Source organism: Salmo salar, chromosome ssa07 (assembly GCF_905237065.1).
Source record: "Salmo salar chromosome ssa07, Ssal_v3.1, whole genome shotgun sequence".
Lineage (NCBI taxonomy): Eukaryota > Metazoa > Chordata > Actinopteri > Salmoniformes > Salmonidae > Salmo > Salmo salar.
The window spans coordinates 51849351-51872103 of NC_059448.1; the positions used below are offsets into that span (position 1 = coordinate 51849351).

General features: G+C 47.1%; 1 protein-coding gene across 1 annotated transcript in view; it reads right to left on the bottom strand.

Moving 5' to 3' along the window:
• The window catches only part of LOC100380729 (staphylococcal nuclease domain-containing protein 1), a 319896-nt gene that overhangs the window by 40930 nt on the left and 256213 nt on the right, over nt 1-22753 (bottom strand). The window contains exons 19-20 of the mRNA XM_045722231.1: nt 4546-4672; nt 1219-1288 (exon numbers count right to left, since the gene is read on the bottom strand). Of these exons, the coding sequence (XP_045578187.1) occupies nt 1219-1288; nt 4546-4672 (197 nt within the window). The remainder of the gene's footprint in view (nt 1-1218; nt 1289-4545; nt 4673-22753) is intronic.

The window sequence follows — 22753 nt, forward strand, 5'->3', positions numbered from 1 at the left end:
GATGCCCTGCTTGATGGCGCTGTACGGCTAAAGTTATTTTGATTCTGGAAAAGTGATTCAAGTGAATCGCATTCAGCCACAGAGTTAGCCACAGTTGGCCATTAACGAGGCTGGTGCTCGATGCTAACCTGATAGAGCATCATCTGAGTCAGAGGAGAGACATAGGACCATCCTTCAAAAGACCAGTGATAGTTCTTTAATGATGGCTACTTACCACTACACTTGTCGTTGTCAAGCTGAAGTCAGCTCCAAATGCATGTGGATCCACACACACAAACACACACACACACACACACACACGAACAGGGACACACACACATGAACAGACACAGACACACAGGCAGGGACACACGTAGAGAGGGATACAGCTATAAAGGTACTCACGTAGAGAGGGATACAGCTATGAAGGTACTCACGTAGAGAGGGATACAGCTATGAAGGTACTCACGTAGAGAGGGATACAGCTATAAAGGTACTCACGTAGAGAGGGATACAGCTATAAAGGTACTCACGTAGAGAGGGATACAGCTATGAAGGTACTCACGTAGAGAGGGATACAGCTATGAAAGTACTCACGTAGAGAGGGATACAGCTATGAAGGTACTCACGTAGAGAGGGATACAGCTATGAAGGTACTCACGTAGAGAGGGATACAGCTATGAATGTACTCACGTAGAGAGGGATACAGCTATAAAGGTACTCACGTAGAGAGGGATACAGCTATAAAGGTACTCACGTAGAGAGGGATACAGCTATGAAGGTACTCACGTAGAGAGGGATACAGCTATAAAGGTACTCACGTAGAGAGGGATACAGCTATGAAGGTACTCACGTAGAGAGGGATACAGCTATGAAGGTACTCACGTAGAGAGGGATACAGCTATGAAGGTACTCACGTAGAGAGGGATACAGCTATAAAGGTACTCACGTAGAGAGGGATACAGCTATAAAGGTACTCACGTAGAGAGGGATACAGCTATGAAGGTACTCACGTAGAGAGGGATACAGCTATGAAGGTACTCACGTAGAGAGGGATACAGCTATAAAGGTACTCACGTAGAGAGGGATACAGCTATAAAGGTACTCACGTAGAGAGGGATACAGCTATGAAGGTACTCACGTAGAGAGGGATACAGCTATAAAGGTACTCACGTAGAGAGGGATACAGCTATAAAGGTACTCACGTAGAGAGGGATACAGCTATAAAAAGGTACTCACGTTGCCATAGTCGATGTAGAACACATGGACCTTTGCTGGGGATTGAACTTTCTCCACCCGGGCTCTGTACCTTTAGAGAGGTAAGTGAAAGAACAGATGGAGGGGAAGATGAGAGAGAGAAAGAAAGGTGAGAATTGAAAGAAAGAGAGATGGAGATAGAGAGTAAGAGTGATAGAGATGGAGAAAGGAGAGAGAGAGAAAGAATGGAGAGAGAGAAGATGAGAGAGAGAAAGAAAGGAGAGAGAGAAGATAGAGAGGAGAAAGAAAGGAGAGAGAAAGGGGAGAGAGGAGAGAGAGAGAAGAGAGAGAAAGGAGAGACAGAGAAAGAATGGAGAGAGAGAAGATAGAGAGGAGAAAGAAAGGAGAGAGAAAGAGAGAGAGAGGAGAGAAAGAATGGAGAGAGAGAAGATAGAGAGGAGAAAGAAAGGAGAGAGAAAGGGGAGAGAGGAGAGAGAGAGAAGAGAGAGAGAAAGGAGAGACAGAGAAAGGGGAGAGAGAGAAGATGAGAGAGAGAGAAGAGAGAGAAAGGGGAGAGAGAGAAGATGAGAGAGAGAGAAGAGAGAGAAAGGGGAGAGAGAGGAGAGAGAGAGAGAAGAGAGAAAGGGGAGAGAGAGAAGATGAGAGAGAAAGGAGAGACAGAGAAAGGGGAGAGAGAGAAGATGAGAGAGAGAGGAGAGAGAAAGGGGAGAGAGAGGAGAGAGAGAGAGAAAGGGGAGAGAGAGAAGATGAGAGAGAAAGGAGAGACAGAGAAAGGGGAGAGAGAGAAAGATGAGAGAGAGAGGAGAGAGAAAGGGGAGAGAGAGGAGAGAGAGAGAGAAGAGAGAAAGGGGAGAGAGAGAAGATGAGAGAGAAAGGAGAGACAGAGAAAGGGGAGAGAGAGAAGATGAGAGAGAGAGATGAGAGAGGGAGGAACAAGGAGATGAGTAAATCATTCCATTCTTATTTCCCAGGAGAGCTGCTGTGGTAGTGGATATGTCTGTAGTGATAAGGTCTTTGAGGAGAGAGAGATCCTATGGGATTTGAAATGTTTCATTTCAGACAGGCCACTGTATAGAAACAGAGGGAATTACATTGGCCTGTATGACTTGTTCATTTCAAGAGGTGTGTGAGAAATCACGTCTACAATCTAAGCCTACAGTACCAGAAAAGCACATTATCAAAAACAAAAAGTACTGAAGCTAATTGGTGGAGTGCATTGTGGAATAGCTCAGTGGGAGGGAGAGGCGAGTCAAAGAGCCTGTCAATCACTGTGTGGCCCACATCACCCACATTAACCTGAGGAGGAGAGGAGAGACTGGATGGACAGAAGGAGAAAACAAACGCTACTAACAATTAGGCAATGGTGGAGTGGACACAACAGGGGAGAGACAGACAGAATGATGAGAGAGAGGAGAGAGATAGAAAAAGAAACAGCCAAGGTGAAAGCGACGAAAGAGAGCCAGACAAACAGTGACAGACAGAGAGAGAGAGGGAGAGAGAAAGAGACAGAATGACAGACGCAGACTCATTCAGAACTCCTCAGTGGCTGCATTCAACAGGCCTTGAAAGGAACCCAACCCTAATTAGTCTTTAATAAAACCAGCAAACCTCCCTCCCTCCCTTCCTCCCTCCCTCCCTCTCAGAATAAAGAAGTACAACACTCACTATGGTTGGCAATTACCTCAACGAATAACAGAACAACAGGTCCCAGAAGAAACACTAAAACAAAAACCGTATTTTGCATAAAAAGGAAGAAGCGCTGCTTTTCCTGGATAGGAGTAACAATAGACTGGTGCTCTCCATACAAAACAGCCACAGGGAGATTAGGAAATACGAGTGAACAAGAAGATAACATTTTAAATGAAATCCCAGCCACTGCATCTCACAGATGGCTCTTTGAAAGCTCTCCTCAACTATCGCTGGCGGATGCGAAAACTTAAAGGTTTTTGTTCCCAGAAGTTGAGTGAGGGGAGAGGGGGAGGGAGATGATGAGCTGTCCACCTGGCTAGGGAGGGATGAGTCTCTATTTTTAATATCAGTTTGGCATTTCCCTTCTCTCCCTCTCCCCCTCTCCTTCCGACCGTCTCTCTCTCGGTCACCTCCTTGACGGGGCCCAAAGTCACAGCAGACACCCGGTGGTGCCCACCCGACGCACTTCTGTCCCCGCCACCATCTGTAAACTTCACCGGCAACATCCGGTGTACCGGCTGGGTTGACGAGGGCTCAACACCTCTACAAAGCTCTGTTCTAAAAGGGGCCCTCTTAAAAACCAGGGCCCTTCAGGAGCCATGACTTTGTGATGTCCCTTTTATCACTGGGCAGATTTAAAATCAGAAACAGTATAAAGAAAGGGGAGATAAATAGGTAGGACGCTTTGTATTTTGGAGAGTTGATACCTGGCCTTTATAAACGTCAAAGGTCTCTATAAGAATAGGTCCAGGCAAAAAGCCAATTAGAGAGGGTGTAGGTTACTCACATCCAGGTTAAGGGCGGAGCTTATCAGTTGCTCTAATACGATCCTCTAATGTACATTTTGTCTGAACCCAACCGCCAACTATTAGCCCCAACTTGGGCACTAGCCATAAGGAAAGGGGATTGATTGGGCACTAGCCATAAGGAAAGGGGATTGATTGGGCACTAGCCATAAGGAAAGGGGATTGATTGGGCACTAGCCATAAGGAAAGGGGATTGATTGGGCACTAGCCATAAGGAAAGGGGATTGATTGGGCACTAGCCATAAGGAAAGGGGATTGATTGGGCACTAGCCATAAGGAAAGGGGATTGATTGGGCACTAGCCATAAGGAAAGGGGATTGATTGGGCACTAGCCATAAGGAAAGGGGATTGATTGGGCACTAGCCATAAGGAAAGGGGATTGATTGGGCACTAGCCATAAGGAAAGGGGATTGATTGGGCACTAGCCATAAGGAAAGAGGATTGATTGGGCACTAGTCATAAGGAAAGGGGATTGATTGGGCACTAGTCATAAGGAAAGGGGATTGATTGGGCACTAGTCATAAGGAAAGGGGATTGATTGGGCACTAGCCATAAGGAAAGGGGATTGATTGGGCACTAGCCATAAGGAAAGAGGATTGATTGGGCACTAGTCATAAGGAAAGGGGATTGATTGGGCACTAGTCATAAGGAAAGGGGATTGATTGGGCACTAGTCATAAGGAAAGGGGATTGATTGGGCACTAGCCATAAGGAAAGGGGATTGAATGTACGACAAATAGCTCTCTCTTTAACAGAAAGATCAGTTCCAAGACCTCAACATAGGGTCAAGTATTTTACTACACATTAAAAGGGAGACATTGCAGCACCATGTGACAGAAAGACAAAACACGTACCACTCTCCGTCGGCGGAGAAATTGGCGATGCAGTAGTCCCCTCGGCGGGCGGCGTACGAGCCCTCCACTGGGGGCTGGGCGGCGATCTCTGCCCTCATGGTCTCCATCAGGTTCTCTAGCTGGGTGCCTGAGGGGCGGGGAGAGAGAAAGAGAGAGGGAAGAGGAGGAGCATGGACTGCTACACTTTTGGTCTCTGTTTGAATACATTGAGTCCATTCCTGTTAGCATAGAGCCTGGTTGGAATAGTTTGAAAATAAATGTAAAGTACTTGGAACACGCATCTCTTCCTTGCAGTAATCATTGATCTACCATGATTGGATAGGTGAAAGTGATGGTTCCACTACAATGCTTTGACCAATAACGTCACATTAAATCAGTGATTTGTCCAAGGACAATTGATAGGTGACGGAGACATTTTCAATTTCTACAAACAGGCCCTTTGACTAGATGCCAACGGTGTTAGTATTTGGCTCATATCCCATGTATCACTGTTGAGCCATACAGCGCTCTGCTCCAAAATGGACGCCCGATCGCAGTAACCACCATGGGGAAATTGGTCCTCTCCGTTTCCTGTAATCATTATCACTGCATTATCACCATGTCACAAATGCTAAATAATTCTATTTCTACTAGCATTACCATCAGTGGAGACAGTAGAAAGACTGCTCTCTGTGACATGTGTTTACCAGTCATCAACCCATTATCGTGTTTGGGAGAACTATTAGATGGAGATTCCAGAAAATGTGGCGGTGGATAATATCCATGTTTTGAAGAGGATGATAAGAGCCTCAGACTGTGTGGATTCAGACTGCAATCACTAGTCGAGTCATTTTCGCTCAGCAGTAACAAATGGCTAGCTGTCAGGGCTGATGGCTCGGAGTGTGTGTGAAGAAATATGGGATGTGTGTGCGTGCGTGTGTGAGAGAGAGTGTGAAGAGAGTGCAGATCGCTTACTCCAGCTAGTTTAGCAAAGGGCCCGATTGTTGGAATTACATGGTGATTTCTTGACAACCTATTCCCATTGATTTCCCCTTGGGCCATATAACAACCAGGGCTATACACTGACTCAATAAAAAAAGAATGGCCCTTCGTCTGCACAGCAAGTGTGTGTGTGTGTGTGTGTGTGTGTGTGTGTGTGTGGGGGGGGGAAATGTTCCATGGAGGAGCTCCTCCACTGCATTACCAACGCTACTGAACGGGGGAGGTGTGTGTGTGTGTGGGGGGGCAGCTTAATGTGTGTTGTGATCAAACAAACACCTCAAAGGCAAAGCCACATTAAACGAACGAACAAGCCACATCACACACACACACACACCACTGCTCCTCTCCCTCTCTCTCTCCCTCCCCAACAGCTCAGAGCTGTTATTGTGATGTTATTCTGGCGTGCATCAGAGCGTTTGTTTAAAAAAACTAGGGAATATTAAAAGTTAAAAAGAGAGTGAGCAGCCAGCTAGCGCTTAGCCAGCTACCTTAACATGATGTCATGTACGCTAAACAGGAGTGAAAACAGGAGGCTTGCGGAGGGGGGTTAGGGGAGGTAAGGTAAGAGGGGGAGGAGGGGGTGTGTGTGTTTGTTGTGGGGTTTGGGGAGAGGAACGTGGCGTCCACACTCCTCACTGCCCATCCACTGGCACCTTGATGGCTAATGACTGCTGTTTGAGGGGAGCGAGGAGCGCACGCACACACAGACACACACACAAACACACGCTTGACAGAGGCATCAGTGTTTTGTAGGAGCAGCAGATTTAAGGAAACACGTCAGATAAACAACCCTACCCCCCCCAACACTCCCATCTATCCCAGAGGTACAGATCAGATCAACAACCCTACCTCCCCAACCCTCCCATCTATCCCAGAGGTACAGCTCAGATCAACAACCCTACCCCCCCAACCCTCCCGTCTATCCCAGAGGTACAGCTCAGATCAACAACCCTACCCCCCAACCCTCCCGTCTATCCCAGAGGTACAGATCAGATCAACAACCCTACCCCCCAACACTCCCGTCTATCCCAGAGGTACAGCTCAGATCAACAACCCTACCTCCCCAACCCTCCCATCTATCCCAGATGTTCAGATCAGATAAACAACCCTAAATCCCCAACCCTCCCATCTATCCCAGATGTACAGATCAGATAAACAACCCTAACCCCCCAACCCTCCCGTCTATCCCAGATGTTCAGATCAGATAAACAACCCTAAATCCCCAACACTCCCATCTATCCCAGAGGTACAGCTCAGATCAACAACCCTACCTCCCCAACCCTCCCGTCTATCCCAGAGGTACAGCTCAGATAAACAACAACCCCCCCAACCCTCCCGTCTATCCCAGAGGTACAGCTCAGATAAACAATACCCCCCCAACCCTCCCATCTATCCCAGAGGTACAGCTCAGATAAACAATACCCCCCCAACACTCCCATCTATCCCAGAGGTACAGATCAGATCAACAACCCTACCCCCCCAACCCTCCCATCTATCCCAGAGGTACAGATCAGATAAACAACCCTACCCCCCAACCCTCCCATCTATCCCAGAGGTACAGCTCAGATAACCACCCCCCACCCCTCTCCTAGTACATCAGATAAACAACCTACCCCCCAACCCTCCCATCTATCCCAGAGGTACAGCTCAGATCAACAACCCTACCTCCCCAACCCTCCCATCTATCCCAGAGGTACAGATCAGATAAACAACCCTACCCCCCAACCCTCCCATCTATCCCAGAGGTACAGCTCAGATCAACAACCCTACCTCCCCAACCCTCCCATCTATCCCAGAGGTACAGATCAGATAAACAACCCTACCTCCCCAACCCTCCCATCTATCCCAGAGGTACAGCACAGATCAACAACCCTACCTCCCCAACCCTCCCATCTATCCTTGAGGTACAGATCAGATAAACAACCCTACCCCCCCAGCCCTCCCATCTATCCCAGAGGTACAGATCAGATAAACAACCCTACCCCCCCAGCCCTCCCATCTATCCCAGAGGTACAGCTCAGATCAACAACCCTACCTCCCCAACCCTCCCATCTATCCCAGAGGTACAGCTCGTGACGGCCGTGTTACCGTAGTAGCGCACCACATCAGTTGCCGTAGCTGCTGCTGTGCAGCGCTGTGGCCTGCCTGTCAGCGCTCCGGCTGCCGGCGGAAGATTTATTCATCTAATTAAAAAAGTTTGAGAGAGAGCGACTTCCTCCTTCCCCAGCCAGGAGTGGTAGTGGTAATGGTGTGTGTGTGAGTGAGTGTGCGTGCGTGCGTCTTTGCCTGGGTCGCGCGGCGTGCTCCACTTTGGGCCCGGAGAGATTTGATTAAATAATAAATAAGCTAAGAGGGAGTCCTCTCCAATCGCTATATAAAGCTTTAATGGAAACACTTCATTTAACCTAATTAAAACCAGAGGCCTGGCATTACTGTGGAGGGGAAGGTACAGGAAGGAGGTAGGGTACAGAACACATGATGTAGCAGAGGCCTGGCATTACTGTGGAGGGGAAGGTACAGGAAGGAGGTAGGGTACAGAACACATGATGTAGCAGAGGCCTGGCATTACTGTGGAGGGGAAGGTACAGGAAGGAGGTAGGGTACAGAACACATGATGTAGCAGAGGCCTGGCATTACTGTGGAGGGGAAGGTACAGGAAGGAGGTAGGGTACAGAACACATGATGTAGCAGAGGCCTGGCATTACTGTGGAGGGGAAGGTACAGGAAGGAGGTAGGGTACAGAACACATGATGTAGCAGAGGCCTGGCATTACTGTGGAGGGGAAGGTACAGGAAGGAGGTAGGGTACAGAACGCATGATGTAGCAGAGGCCTGGCATTACTGTGGAGGGGAAGGTACAGGAAGGAGGTAGGGTACAGAACACATGATGAGATCGCTGTATGTACTCTATGCCATAAGAATTAAGGCCTGAAATACTGTGATGATAACCCACTTTGTACCGTTCAAGACCACAATGTACACAGCCAAAACACACAATGAGACTGAGTACACACTCGTAGACTAACACACAAAAAACATGTTGGAGAGCAAATGTGCGCACCCCCCCCATGCGTGATGACTCCAGACAGAGCTGTAATCTCTGTAGAATGCAACAATAACCATCATTTACACATACAGTGCCTGCGAAAAGCATAAAGACCTCGAGTTTTTCCACATTTTGTTACGTTACAGCCTTATTCTAAAATGGATTAAATCGTATTTTCCCTCATCAACCCACAGGTGGACACAATCCAGCATAATGACAAAGCAAAACAGGTTTACAGACATTTTTGTAAATGTATGCAATAAAAATAACTGAAATATGACATTTACATAAGTATTCAGATCCTTTACTCAGGACTTTGTTGAAGCACCTTTGGCAGCGATTACAGCATTGAGTATGATGTTACAAGCTTGGCACAGCTGTACTTGGGGAGTTTCTCCCATTCTTCTCTGCTGATCTTCTCAAGCTCTGTCAGGTTGGATGGGGAGCAGGCAGCACAGCTATTTTCAGGTCTCTCCAGAAATGTTAGATCGGGTTCAAGTCCAGGCTCTGGCTGGGCCACTCAAGGACATTCAGAGACTTGTCCCGAAGCCACTCCTGCATTGTCTTGACTGTGTTGTCATGACGTTGGCCTGTGGGTAAGGTTTATGACCCCCCATAAATACCTTTCTCCCTTCCCTCTCTCTCTGACTCTACTGAAGGACTCTTGAATACCCTTAAACATAGAGAGTCTGGGAACATCAAACAAGTGTGGGGAAAGGAACCATATTTCGGTAATAGAACCAGTTGAAAATATGCGTTGGTACTTAATGAATATGATGTCAGTTCGGTTGTCATCTGAGACATTATGACTGATGACAGGACGACATAAACTGTATCTGGGAAAGTCTACACATTATAGTTATCAGATTCACATGGAATTGTTGTTCAATTTAAATGTAATTTAAATGAAACTATTTGTGAAAAGATTACATTTTAGCTTCCAAATGAGAGAATTGGGTTTTCATAAGGTTAGAGACCTGCTCAATCAGTGGCCCGCCCCTGTGAAGATACATGGGTTATAAACTATGAAACACACCCTTCTCTCCCTCCACTATATAAGCCCTTGACAAAAATGTATCCCGCTGTTCCGAGGACGATAGGACGACGGTCCATACATTTAAAAGGACTAACATGTCAACTACAGAACTAAGCCAACCTCAGCGTGAGCTTTGGTTGTGAATGGTATGAACTTTGAACTCTTATTCACTAAAGAAGTGAGACCTTCTAGCCGTTGAGTTAGCAACAGCAGCTGTAAACATGGACTAGGAACGGACGGACGACGTATCCAGTCTAACACACAACGAAGATACTACAACGTACCCAATTTACCACCAGAGACATTCTTCCGAGGACAGGAAGATCTCTGTTGGCCAACACGGCCAGCATCTACGACCAACCTACCAAAGCGCAGCTCAGAGTAAATATTTTTTGCATTTTCCTTTTCCAAATGGGCGGTAATTTAGAATGCATAAGATACTGTATTTACGATAGCACAGCTTCTCCCTTTGTTCCTCAGTCTTCCCGCTCTTTCATTCAAGCCCAACCCCCTCTCTTTGTGTAATAAGCCATCATACAGGTTCTGTCCACCAGGGATGTTTTCTGTATGACATCATTTGCATTCTGTGTATATGTAATTATGTGTGATTGGTTAGGTATTTAGTAAATAAATTATTAAACCCAATTTTGTATTGCTGATTCAACTTGTTAGCCAGGGTTCGTGAAGATAACCAAGAATTTACAACTTTCAGATGAGACTGAAATAAGGTGACGATTAATATTGGCTGCCATTGATGTAAAATATTACTAGGTCTTTCAGAGTTTATTCGGAAGATAACAGCTCAATAAACACCCTTTCGTGGTGCCCCGACTTTCTAGTTAATCACATTTACATGATTAGCTCAATTAGGTAATATTAATTATAGAGAAAGGATTTTATAGAATAGCATGTCATATCACTTAATCCGGCATAGCCAAAGACACGACAGTGTGCTTATGGTCATTGTCCTGTTGGAAGGTGAACCTTCGCCCCCAGTCTGAGGTCCTGAGCCCTCTGGAGCAGGTTTTCATCAAGGATCGCTCTGTACTTTGCTTTGTTCATCTTTCCCTCGATCCTGACTAGTCTCCCAGTCCCTGCAGCTGAAAAACATCCCCAAGGCTTGACACTGCCACCATGTTTCACCGTAGGGATAGTGCCAGGTTTCCACCAGACGTGATGCTTGGCATTCAGGCCAAAGAGTTCAATCTTGGTTTCATCAGACTTCTTCCACCTCATGGCTAGGTTTTTGCTCTGACATGCACTGTCAACTGTGGGACCTTATATAGACAGGTGTGTGCCTTTCCAAATCATGTCCAATCAATTGAATTTACCACAGGTGGACTCCAACCAAGTTGTAAATACATCCAAAGGATGATCAATGGAAACAGGATGCACAGGAGCTCAATTTTGAGTCTCATAGCAAAGGGTCTGAATACTTACGTAAATAAGGTACAGTTGAAGTCAGAAGTTTACATACACTTAGGGTGGAGTCAATTAAACTCGTTTTTAAACCACTCCACAAATGTCTTGTTAACAAACTATAGTTTTGGCAAGCCGGTTAGTGTAACGCTCTGACCTAAGAGAGATGGTTTTTCTCTGTTTAGGTAGGTCAGGGTGTGATAGGGGGTGGGCATTCAATGTTGGTATTTCTATGTTTTGGCCGGGTATGGTTTCCAATCAGAGGCAGCTGTCTATTGTCTCTGATTGGAAGCCATACTTAGGCAGCCTTTTTTCCCCTTGGTTTTCGTGGGTAGTTGTTTTCTGTTTTGTTGTATTTACCTGACAGAACTGCTGTCATTTTGTTTATTTTGTCTAGTGTTCATTTCATTAAAATATAACGATGAGCACTCAACACGCTGCGCCTTGGTCTCCTCTATATGACGCCCGTTACAGTTAGGACATCTACTTCGTGCATGTCAAGTAATTTTTCCAACAATTGTTTACTGACAGATTATTTCACTTATAATTCACTGTATCACAATTCCAGTGGGTCAGAAGTTTACATACACTAAGTTGAATGTGCCTTTAACCTCTCTTGGGTAGGGGGCAGTATTTTCACGGCCGGATGAAAAACGTACCCAAATGAAACGGCCTACTACTCGGGCCCAGAAACTAGAATATGCATATTATTAGTAGATTTGGATAGAAAACACTCTGAAGTTTCTAAAACTGTTTGAATGATGTCTGTGAGTATAACATAACTCATATGGCAGGCAAAAACCTGAGTAAAATCCTAACAGGAAGTGGGAAATCTGATGCTTGTAGTCTTTTCAAGTCATTGCCTTTACAGTATACAGTGACTTAGGAAGTGCAAAATGAACCCTAAGGCTTCCACTAGATGTCAACATTCTTTAGAACCTAGTTTCAGGCTTTTGCAGTGAACAGAGAGCGAACAAGAAGGCCGGGAAGTTGGTGACTCAGAAAATGACAGGAGTTTTGTGGCGCGCCTTCACGTGATGAGGTAGCTGTGTTCCATAACGTTTTTCAAGACATTGGAATCGTCCGGTTGGAATATTATTGATGTTTTATGTTAAAAAGGCCCTAAAGATTGATGCTATACAACGTTTGACATGTTTCAACGAATGTAAATATAACTTTTTTTGACTTTTCGTGGTGAAATTTTGGGCGCGCTTCCTACATTTGGAGTAGCTTAATGAACGCGCAAACAACAAGGAGGTATTTGGACATAAATTATGGACTTTATCAAACAAAACAACATTTATTGTGGACCTGGGATACCTGGAAGTGCCTTCTGATGAAGATCATCAAAGGTAAGTGAATATTTATAATGCTATTTATGATTTTAGATGACTCCAAAATGGCGGGTATCTGTATTGCCTGGTGTATATCTCTGAGCGCCGTACTCAGATTATTGCAAAGTGTGCTTTCCCCGTGAAGCTTTTTTGAAATCTGTCACAGCGGTTGCATAAAGGAGATGGTTATCTATAATTCTTTGAATAACAGTTTAATATTTTGTCAACGTTTATGAGTATTTTTGTAAATTGTTGTGCTGATTCACCGTCGGTATTGGAGGCAAAATATTTTCAGAACATCACGTGCCAATGTAAAATGCTGTTTTTGGATATAAATATGAACTTTATCGAACAAAACATACATGTATTGTCTAACATTGAGTCCTAGGAGTGTCATCTGATGAAGATCGTCAAAGGTTAGTGAATATTTTAGCTGAATCTCTGGTTTTTGTGACCTCCACAAGCCTGGTTCATCCTTGGGAGAAATTTCCAAACGCCTGAAGGTACCACGTTCATCTGTACAAACAATAGTACGCAAGTATAAACACCATGGGACCACGCAGCCGTCATACCGCTCAGGAAGAAGACGCATTCTGTCTCCTAGAGATGAACATACCTTGGTGTGAAAAGGGCAAATCAATCCCAGAACAACAGCAAAGGGCCCTGTGAAGATGCTGGAGGAAACAGGTACAAAAGTATCTATATCCACAGTAAAACGAGTCCTATATCGACACAACCTGAAAGGCCACTCAGCAAGGAAGAAGCCACTGCTCCAAAACCGCCATAAAAAAGCCAGACTACGGGTTGCAACTGCACATGGGGACAAAGATTGTTATTTTTGGAGAAATGTCCTCTGGTCTGATGAAACAAAAATAGAACTGTTTCTCCATAATGACCATCGTTATGTTTGGAGGAAAAAGGGGGACGCTTGCAAGCCGAAGAACACCATCCCAACCGTGAAGCACGAGGATGGCAGCATCATGTTGTGGGGGTGATTTGCTGCAGGAGGTACTGGTGCACTTCACAAAATAGATGGCATCACCAGGAAGGAAAATTATGTGGATATATTGAAGCAACATCTCAAGACATCAGTCAGGAAGTTAAAGCTTGGTTGCAAATGGGTATTCCAAATGGACAATGACCCCAAGCATACTTCCAAAGTTGTGGCAAAATGGCTTAAGGACAACAAAGTCAAGGTATTGGAGTGGCCATCACAAAGCCCTGACCTCAATCCTATAGAAAATGTGTGGGCATAACTGAAAAAGCGTGTGCGTGCAAGGAGGTCTACAAACCTGACTCAGTTACACCAGCTCTGTCAGGAGGAATGGGCCAAAATTCACCTAACTTATTGTGGGAAGCTTGTGGAAGGCTACCCGAAAGGTTTGACCCAGGTTAAATCATTTAAAGGCAATGCCACCAAATACTAATTGAGTGTATGTAAACTTCTGATCCACTGGGAATGTGATGAAATAAATAAAAGCTGAAATAAATAATTTCACATTCTTAAAATATAGTGGTGATCCTACCTGACCTAAGACAGGGAATTGTTACTAGGATTAAATGTCAGGAATTGTGAAAAACTGAGTTTAAATGTATTTGGCTAAGGTGTATGCAAACTTCCGACTGCAACTGTATGTTTTTTTTATTTAACACATTTGCAAAAATGTCTAAAAACCTGTTTTCGCTTGGTCACTATGGGGTATTATGTGTAGATTAATGAGGAAACAAATTAATCCAATCCATTTTAGAATAAGGCTGTAACGTAACGTGGAAAAGGGAAGGGGTCTGAATACTTTCCGAAGGCACTGTAGACTATGCTACATCCTATCCTATGAAAATCAGGGCAAGCACACAAACCCAAGAGTGGCCGGTGTGCTCATGAAACACCAATGTTAACTCTACCTTCCATGTTGTCCTATGAGATCCATCCTGCAGGCCAGGGTCCTCATAACACCAGTGGGGTTTAAAGCCATCCATTAGGACATATGGCTGAGGTTACATAAGGAACAGTAGATCAGTACACGGCTGACAGCGTCCTAAATGGCACCATATTCCCTATGTAGTGCCCTAAGGGCCCTGGTTAAAAGTAGTGCACTATGTAGGGAATAGGGTAACATTCGGGAAGCAGTCATCTCTATGGATCACTGATTTCCCAGTGTAGTTTCACTACTTGGTAGAATCCCTAGATTCCCTTTAACTACAGTGGTGCCAGATTGAGTCAGACACAACAGTACATGTAATGTCTGTCACTCTGAAGGTGGAGGATAAGACGTTGGTAGGGAGAAGGAACAGGGACCGTGTCTGTTACAGTGAACCTGCAGTCATGTTGATATTGACCAATGAGATGTTTCCGTTTCTTGGTGATGGTTGTAGGCTGTTCACAGAGAGGACTTAGTGCACACATACATAGCAACCCCCCCCCCCCCACACACACACACACACACTTCAATCCTTCTACATTTCCAGTGCCATCCTGATTTAGTGGTGAATTTAAGCCTCTTAACTACTACATATTTCTCCGTGGGTTTGCTATCCATTATATAACACACACACACACCACAGGGCCAGGTGAGAGAGAACGATGACACTTGGTATTAGATTCAGCATGCAGCGCTGGGGTTCTGCAGCATTACAATCTCCCTACCTACTGCCAGTCAGTTTATGGCTGGTGATTTGCTGTGCAGGCATCTTGGCCCAGGGTGACCTGTACTAGAGGGCACTGCTTTCTTACACACATCTATGCATGCAGATTCCCTTCCAGGTGCAGGCTTGGGCGGTAATGCACACACAAGAGAATGGAGAAGCGCACACACACACACACACACACACACACACAGTGAGAGAGGAACGAAGACAAATACACTAGCACTCTCTAGCAAGCATAGACACACACAGAGAGAGAGAGAGGAATGAAGACACATACATTAGCACTCTGGCAAGCATAGATGCACCCACACAGGTAAACACACACACACACAGGTAAACACACAGGCAAAGTGTTCCTTTTTTCAGCCTGAAAGAACATCATTCCAACCCAACCGATGTGTAAAAAACATAAAACAGCCTACATCTCCCTCTGTCTGTTTGCATACACTGCGGAGAAATCTAAAGATAAACCCTGTGAGTGTCCAGTGAACCAACGCCTACGGTTAGTTTCCTGCCTTCAGCAACCCAGAGAGATCTGCAACATGCATCTCTGGCAAAGCCAAATCAAGCTAGGAAGAATACCAGGAGACGTATGTAGTAAGGAGAGTCCCAGTTCCATGTTGGTTTGAAGAAAACAAAAAGACAAATCTAGGAATTTGTAGTCTCAGTGTAAGAGGCTAATAAGTCTCCAGAGTGACAGGCCTCGCTTTGTGTATTTGCTAGTTTGCAAAAGCACTGATCCACATAAAGTGAAGACTGTTCCAGATCTCTTTTCTCATCCTTCCCTCTCTTTTCTCTCACTCTGTTCTGTAATTTGTTTATGCGCCATTATGGCTGCAGCTGTTGGTAAATCATATGTAATTACATTGTAAATGCCCCGCGCGGAACGGAGAAAGCGATTAGGCTTTAGAGAAGAGAAAATGATTTTAGTTGGGGTTGATTAAAATAACATTTGGCTGTGGTGTGGCGAATGAGGGGTACTAGCGGAAAGAAAACAAAAAGCAATGAAAACACTGGATCATGTTGTCCTCCGCACTCGACCGAAGGCCACGCGGAATCCTATTTGACCAAATCCTTACCATCAACAACAGAAATCATCCCATCCAGAATGAAACAGAAGACCAGAGAACAGATTAGAGAATCACTGCTAAATGGTTACTAAAAAGCTAGGATAATTCCAATTCCCTTCCCAAATGAAGAAACTAAACACAAAATCACTGTTAAGCATTTTCCAAATTATGCAGAAACTCTAATTCAGGACACCCAAAGAGAGAAAAAGGGGAACAAAAAAAACAAGAACAGGAGAAGCGCAGAAAGAGGCAACATTTCACCAGCTGTAATCAGCTCAATATTCAAATATATGAGACGCACGCAGCGGCATCTAGAAAGGAGCACATCCAGGGAAATGTGTAACTAACCTAAAAACAACACTTATTCTGGGAGGTCTCAGAAGACTCATTTCCATTTAGTACATGTTTTTCCCGGCGTCTTTATCAGATCTGCTATAAACAGTGAGGGGAAAAAAGTATTTGATCCCCTGCTGATTTTGTACGTTTGCCCACTGACAAAGAAATGATCAGTCTACAATTTTTATGGTAGGTTTATTTGAACAGTGAGAGACAGAATAACAACAAAAAAATCCAGAAAAACGCATGTCAAAAAAGTTATAAATTGATTAGCATTTTAATGAGGGAAATAAGTATTTGACCCCCTCTCAATCAGAAATATTTCTGGCTCCCAAGTGTCTTTTATACAGATAACGAGCTGAGATTAGGAGCACACTCTTAAAGGGAGTGCTCCTAATCTCAGTTTGTTACCTGTATAAAAGACACCTGTCCACAGAAGCAATCAATCAATCAGATTCCAAACTCTCCACCATGGCCAAGACCAAAGAGCTCTCCAAGGATGTCAGGGACAAGATTGTCGACCTACACAAGGCTGGAATGGGCTACAAGACCATCGCCAAGCAGCTTGGTGAGAAGGTGATAACAGTTGGTGCGATTATTCACAAATGGAAGAAACACAAAAGAACTGTCAATCTCCCTCGGCCTGGGGCTCCATGCAAGATCTCACCTCGTGGAGTTGCAATGATCATGAGAACGGTGAGGAATCAGCCCAGAACTACACGGGAGGATCTTGTCAATGATCTCAAGGCAGCTGGGACCATAGTCACCAAGAAAACAATTGGTAACACACTACGCCGTGAAGGACTGAAATCCTGCAGCGCCCGCAAGGTCACCCTGCTCAAGAAAGCACATATACATGCCCGTCTGAAGTTTGCCAATGAACATCTGAATGATTCAGAGGACAACTGGGTGAAAGTGTTGTGGTCAGATGAGACCAAAATGGAGCTCTTTGGCATCAACTCAACTCGCCGTGTTTGGAGGAGGAGGAGGAATGCTGCCTATGACACCAAGAACACCATATCCACCGTCAAACATGGAGGTGGAAACATTATGCTTTGGGGGTGTTTTTCTGCTAAGGGGACAGGACAACTTCACCGCATCAAAGGGACGATGGACGGGGCCATGTACCGTCAAATCTTGGGTGAGAACCTCCTTCCCTCAGCCAGGGCATTGAAAATGGGTCATGGATGGGTATTCCAGCATCACAATGACCCAAAACACACGGCCAAGGCAACAAAGGAGTGGCTCAAGAAGAAGCCCATTAAGGTCCTGGAGTGGCCTAGCCAGTCTCAAGACCTTAATCCCATAGAAAATCTGTGGAGGGAGCTGAAGGTTCGAGTTGTCAAACGTCAGCCTCGAAACCTTAATGACTTGGAGAAGATCTGCAAAGAGGAGTGGGACAAAATCCCTGAGATATGTGCAAACCTGGTGGCCAACGACAAGAAACGTTTGACCTCTGATTGCCAACAAGGGTTTTGCCACCAAGTACTAAGTCATGTTTTGCAGAGGGATCAAATACTTATTTCCCTCATTAAAATACAAATAATTTTATAACATTTTTGACATGCGTTTTTCTGGATTTTTGCTGTTGTTATTCTGTCTCTCACTGTTCAAATAAACCTACCATTAAAATGATAGACTGATAATTTCTTTGTCAGTGGGCAAACGTACAAAATCAGCAGGGGATCAAATACTTTTTTCCCTCACTGTAGGCACTGGTGTCTGAACTAGCTTATTTTAGTAGTTGTAACGCTGCCGCTTCTGACGTGTGCATACGGTGTGTGTGCTCGGGCAGTTTGAATGATGACACCAGGCTGACGCACACAGTGCTAACTCTACCTGCTAGTTAAATATGCATGAGGTTTGGACAGGCTTCATCCTCTGGGGGGATGGCGGCTTGTGTTAAAGAACTTCCAGGTGGGAACGGGAAGAACACTGCTGATTGCACACACACACACACACACACACACACACACACACACACACACACACACACACACACACACACACGAGCTGAATGATAACAGACAACCTACCCCAACACAGACAAAGGAGGTACTGGAGATGCGGGGGGAGAGGTAAAATGGCTTTATGGGGAGCAATTTACTCCTCTTTTTCGGCACCAGTTGGGAGAAAGTGTCGGCAGCCGCTGCGCGTGGAGCGAAGCCGCCATAAAAAACAAATGATGGCTGAGCCTCACTAATGCCCACTCTGCCTGTGGAAGAGCGTTTCAGAGTCGCATCGCACAGCACTCTCTCAATCTTCCTCTCCCCCTCCTGGCAGTCGGAGAGGGGGCCCTCTCCACCAAATTACACTTTCTGTCATTTGAAAGCCCAGAAGAGACAAAGAGGCAGCATCTGTGACTTTTCTCCTGCATCTCTACACTCCCATTGACGCCTCGTCGAGTGAGGCTAATGCGGATTTTCACCCAATACACCCGGGTGCGGTGCCGCATTGGGAGGGTTTACATGTACTTGTACTTTGGAGGAGAAGAGTATAACTGGGTTCGTTGCCAAGAGAAGAGCGATTCACCGCCACACAAGGTAACCAGCGTTGCCTTTCTGGTTACTAGTGAAACCAGAGCACTAAGACCAAGCCGGATTGGGTCCTGCTCCCTCCAAAAACCACCCCTCAGAACAAACCGTGCTACAGCTGAGCAGACAGGTGATCTGACCTTTCAATCTTCACTTCCATTCAAATTCTACAATGAATGCCTTCGCGGTAAAGCTCATCCGAGGACCGCTAAATATTGCATCATCCGGCGCGGTGGTGGGGAGTTAAGAAAACAAATAAAACTTGCAGTGTCTGCTTTTCTCCCTGCTTGAGTTTGGTGTTGCTTTCTACAGCCGTGGCCTCTGCAGTTTGTGTGGAGTGTCACCACAGCTGTTTACAGACCAGCTGAAGAGAAACAAGACGTAGTTCAGCACGACTGAATAATATAGACCCGGTGAAACAAGGACGGCCTAGAGATGTGAGGATAAAATCATGACCATGACAAACTACTGCCCTCTCTAGGATGACCATGTCCTCAAAACACAGAGGCCAGCGGTAGGCGGGGGGAAACAACGAGCCATCCTCTACAGAGGCTCACATGGGAACAGGGACTTGCTTATGTGCACTGAGGTTTATCCAGCAATCTTCCGTCCGCATTAAGCAGGGTCGTGTTCATTTGAGCACACAATGGAAAAACATTTTCAAACATTTCGCAACTGAACACAAAAAATTTGCATTTCGCATTGGCCAGGAAGACCCTCCGTGTTTCAATCTGTTTTATTCCATTTGGTGCCTAATGAACACAGCCCAGGAGTGGAGAGCTGTTTCTAAGATGGCCCTAGTTCGCTGCTTCACATTAAGGCCTGGTTAGAGCCCCTGCTTTCCCTTTCGGACAAATCGATAGAGAATGTCCTCTTATTGACATCAATACTGGCAAATGCTAATGGTCTGGCACACCAGTGTTACGAGGCCCCCCGTTGACTGCTCCCAAAAACAATGTGTGCCGTCACACGTTAAGGCACTCCACAGTGGCGAACAGTTCTGGGGCGTTGGGACCTTTTCAAACCCCTAGGTTTTCACTGAATGAGGGGAACATTTGAGAAAGAGAGAGCGAGAGAGATAGCGAGAGGTGAGTGAGACATAAGGAGAGAGAATGAAAAAAACAAACAGAGACCGAACCACAGAGCATAAGGAACAAGAGAGAGAAAGATAGACTTAGCAACAGAACAAGAGAGAGATTGAATACCAGCATGATAGTAGGAAGGAGTGAGACTGACTGAGTGGTGTTCCAGCATTATTAGGTGGAGGACAGCTGCTGGGCGTAAAGGTAGAATGTGAATAATGTGGACAGAGTGGCACCTGGTTGGGGGAACCACTCCACTCATTGGAAGGCTGCACCGCTGCCAGCTCTTAGCTCCAAACTCTGGTCTGGGCCAGGCTGGGCTAGGCTGTAGCGCTGCTAGCTCTTAGCTCCTAACTCTGGTCTGGGCCAGGCTGTAGCGCTGCCAGCTCTTTGCTCCTAACTCCGGTCTGGGCCAGGCTGTAGCGTTGCCAGCTCTTAGCTCCAAACTCTGGTCTGGGCCAGGCTGGGCTAGGCTGTAGCGCTGCTAGCTCTTTGCTCCTAACTCCGGTCTGGGCCAGGCTGTAGCGCTGCCAGCTCTTTGCTCCTAACTCCGGTCTGGGCCAGGCTGTAGCGCTGCTAGCTCTTTGCTCCTAACTCCGGTCTGGGCCAGGCTGTAGCGCTGCCAGCTCTTTGCTCCTAACTCCGGTCTGGGCCAGGCTGTAGCGCTGCTAGCTCTTTGCTCCTAACTCCGGTCTGGGCCAGGCTGTAGCGCTGCCAGCTCTTTGCTCCTAACTCTGGTCTGGTCTGGGCTAGGCTGGGCGGCTAGGCTGTAGCGCTGCCAGCTCTTTGCTCCTAACTCTGGTCTGGGCCAGGCTGTAGCGCTGCCAGCTCTTAGCTCCTAACTCTGGTCTGGTCTGGGCTAGGCTGTAGCGCTGCCAGCTCTTTGCTCCTAACTCTGGTCTGGTCTGGGCTAGGCTGGGCTAGGCTAGGCTGTAGCGCTGCCAGCTCTTTGCTCCTAACTCTGGTCTGGGCCAGGCTGTAGCGCTGCCAGCTCTTAGCTCCTAACTCTGGTCTGGTCTGGGCCAGGCTGTACCGCTGCCAGCTCTTAGCTCCTAACTCTGGTCTGGTCTGCGCCAGGCTGTAGCGCTGCCAGCTCTTTGCTCCTAACTCTGGTCTGGTCTGGGCTGTACCGCTGCCAGCTCTTAGCTCCTAACTCTGGTCTGGGCCAGGCTGTACCGCTGCCAGCTCTTAGCTCCTAACTCTGGTCTGGTCTGGGCCAGGCTGTAGCGCTGCCAGCTCTTTGCTCCTAACTCTGGTCTGGTCTGGGCCAGGCTGTACCGCTGCCAGCTCTTAGCTCCTAACTCTGGTCTGGGCCAGGCTGTACCGCTGCCAGCTCTTAGCTCCTAACTCTGGTCTGGTCTGGGCCAGGCTGTACCGCTGCCAGCTCTTAGCTCCTAACTCTGGTCTGGTCTGGGCCAGGCTGTAGCGCTGCCAGCTCTTTGCTCCTAACTCTGGTCTGGTCTGGGCCAGGCTGTACCGCTGCCAGCTCTTAGCTCCTAACTCTGGTCTGGGCCTGGCTGTACCGCTGCCAGCTCTTAGCTCCTAACTCTGGTCTGGTCTGGGCCAGGCTGTACCGCTGCCAGCTCTTAGCTCCTAACTCTGGTCTGGGCCAGGCTGTAGCGCTGCCAGCTCTTTGCTCCTAACTCTGGTCTGGTCTGGGCTAGGCTGTAGCGCTGCCAGCTCTTTGCTCCTAACTCTGGTCTGGGCCAGGCTGTAGCGCTGCCAGCTCTTAGCTCCTAAGTCTGGTCTGGTCTAGGCTGTACCGCTGCCAGCTCTTTGCTCCTAACTCTGGTCTGGGCCAGGCTGTACCGCTGCCAGCTCTTAGCTCCTAACTCTGGTCTGGTCTGGGCCAGGCTGTAGCACTGCTAGCTCTTTGCTCCTAACTCTGGTCTGGTCTGGGCCAGGCTGTACCGCTGCCAGCTCTTTGCTCCTAACTCTGGTCTGGTCTAGGCTGTACCGCTGCCAGCTCTTTGCTCCTAACTCTGGTCTGGGCCAGGCTGTACCGCTGCCAGCTCTTTGCTCCTAACTCTGGTCTGGTCTGGGCTAGGCTGTAGCGCTGCCAGCTCTTTGCTCCTAACTCTGGTCTGGTCTGGGCCAGACTGTAGCGCTGCCAGCTCTTAGCTCCTAAGTCTGTTCTGGGCCAGGCTGTAGCGCTGCCAGCTCTTAGCTCCTAACTCTGGTCTGGGCCAGGCTGTAGCGCTGCTAGCTCTTTGCTCCTAACTCCGGTCTGGGCCAGGCTGTAGCGCTGCCAGCTCTTAGCTCCAAACTCTGGTCTGGTCTGGGCTAGGCTGTAGCGCTGCTAGCTCTTTGCTCCTAACTCCGGTCTGGGCCAGGCTGTAGCGCTGCCAGCTCTTAGCTCCAAACTCTGGTCTGGTCTGGGCTAGGCTGTAGCGCTGCCAGCTCTTTGCTCCTAACTCTGGTCTGGTCTGGGCTAGGCTGGGCTAGGCTAGGCTGTAGCGCTGCTAGCTCTTTGCTCCTAACTCTGGTCTGGGCCAGGCTGTAGCGCTGCCAGCTCTTAGCTCCTAACTCTGGTCTGGTCTGGGCCAGGCTGTACCGCTGCCAGCTCTTAGCTCCTAACTCTGGTCTGGTCTGCGCCAGGCTGTAGCGCTGCCAGCTCTTTGCTCCTAACTCTGGTCTGGTCTAGGCTGTACCGCTGCCAGCTCTTAGCTCCTAACTCTGGTCTGGGCCAGGCTGTACCGCTGCCAGCTCTTAGCTCCTAACTCTG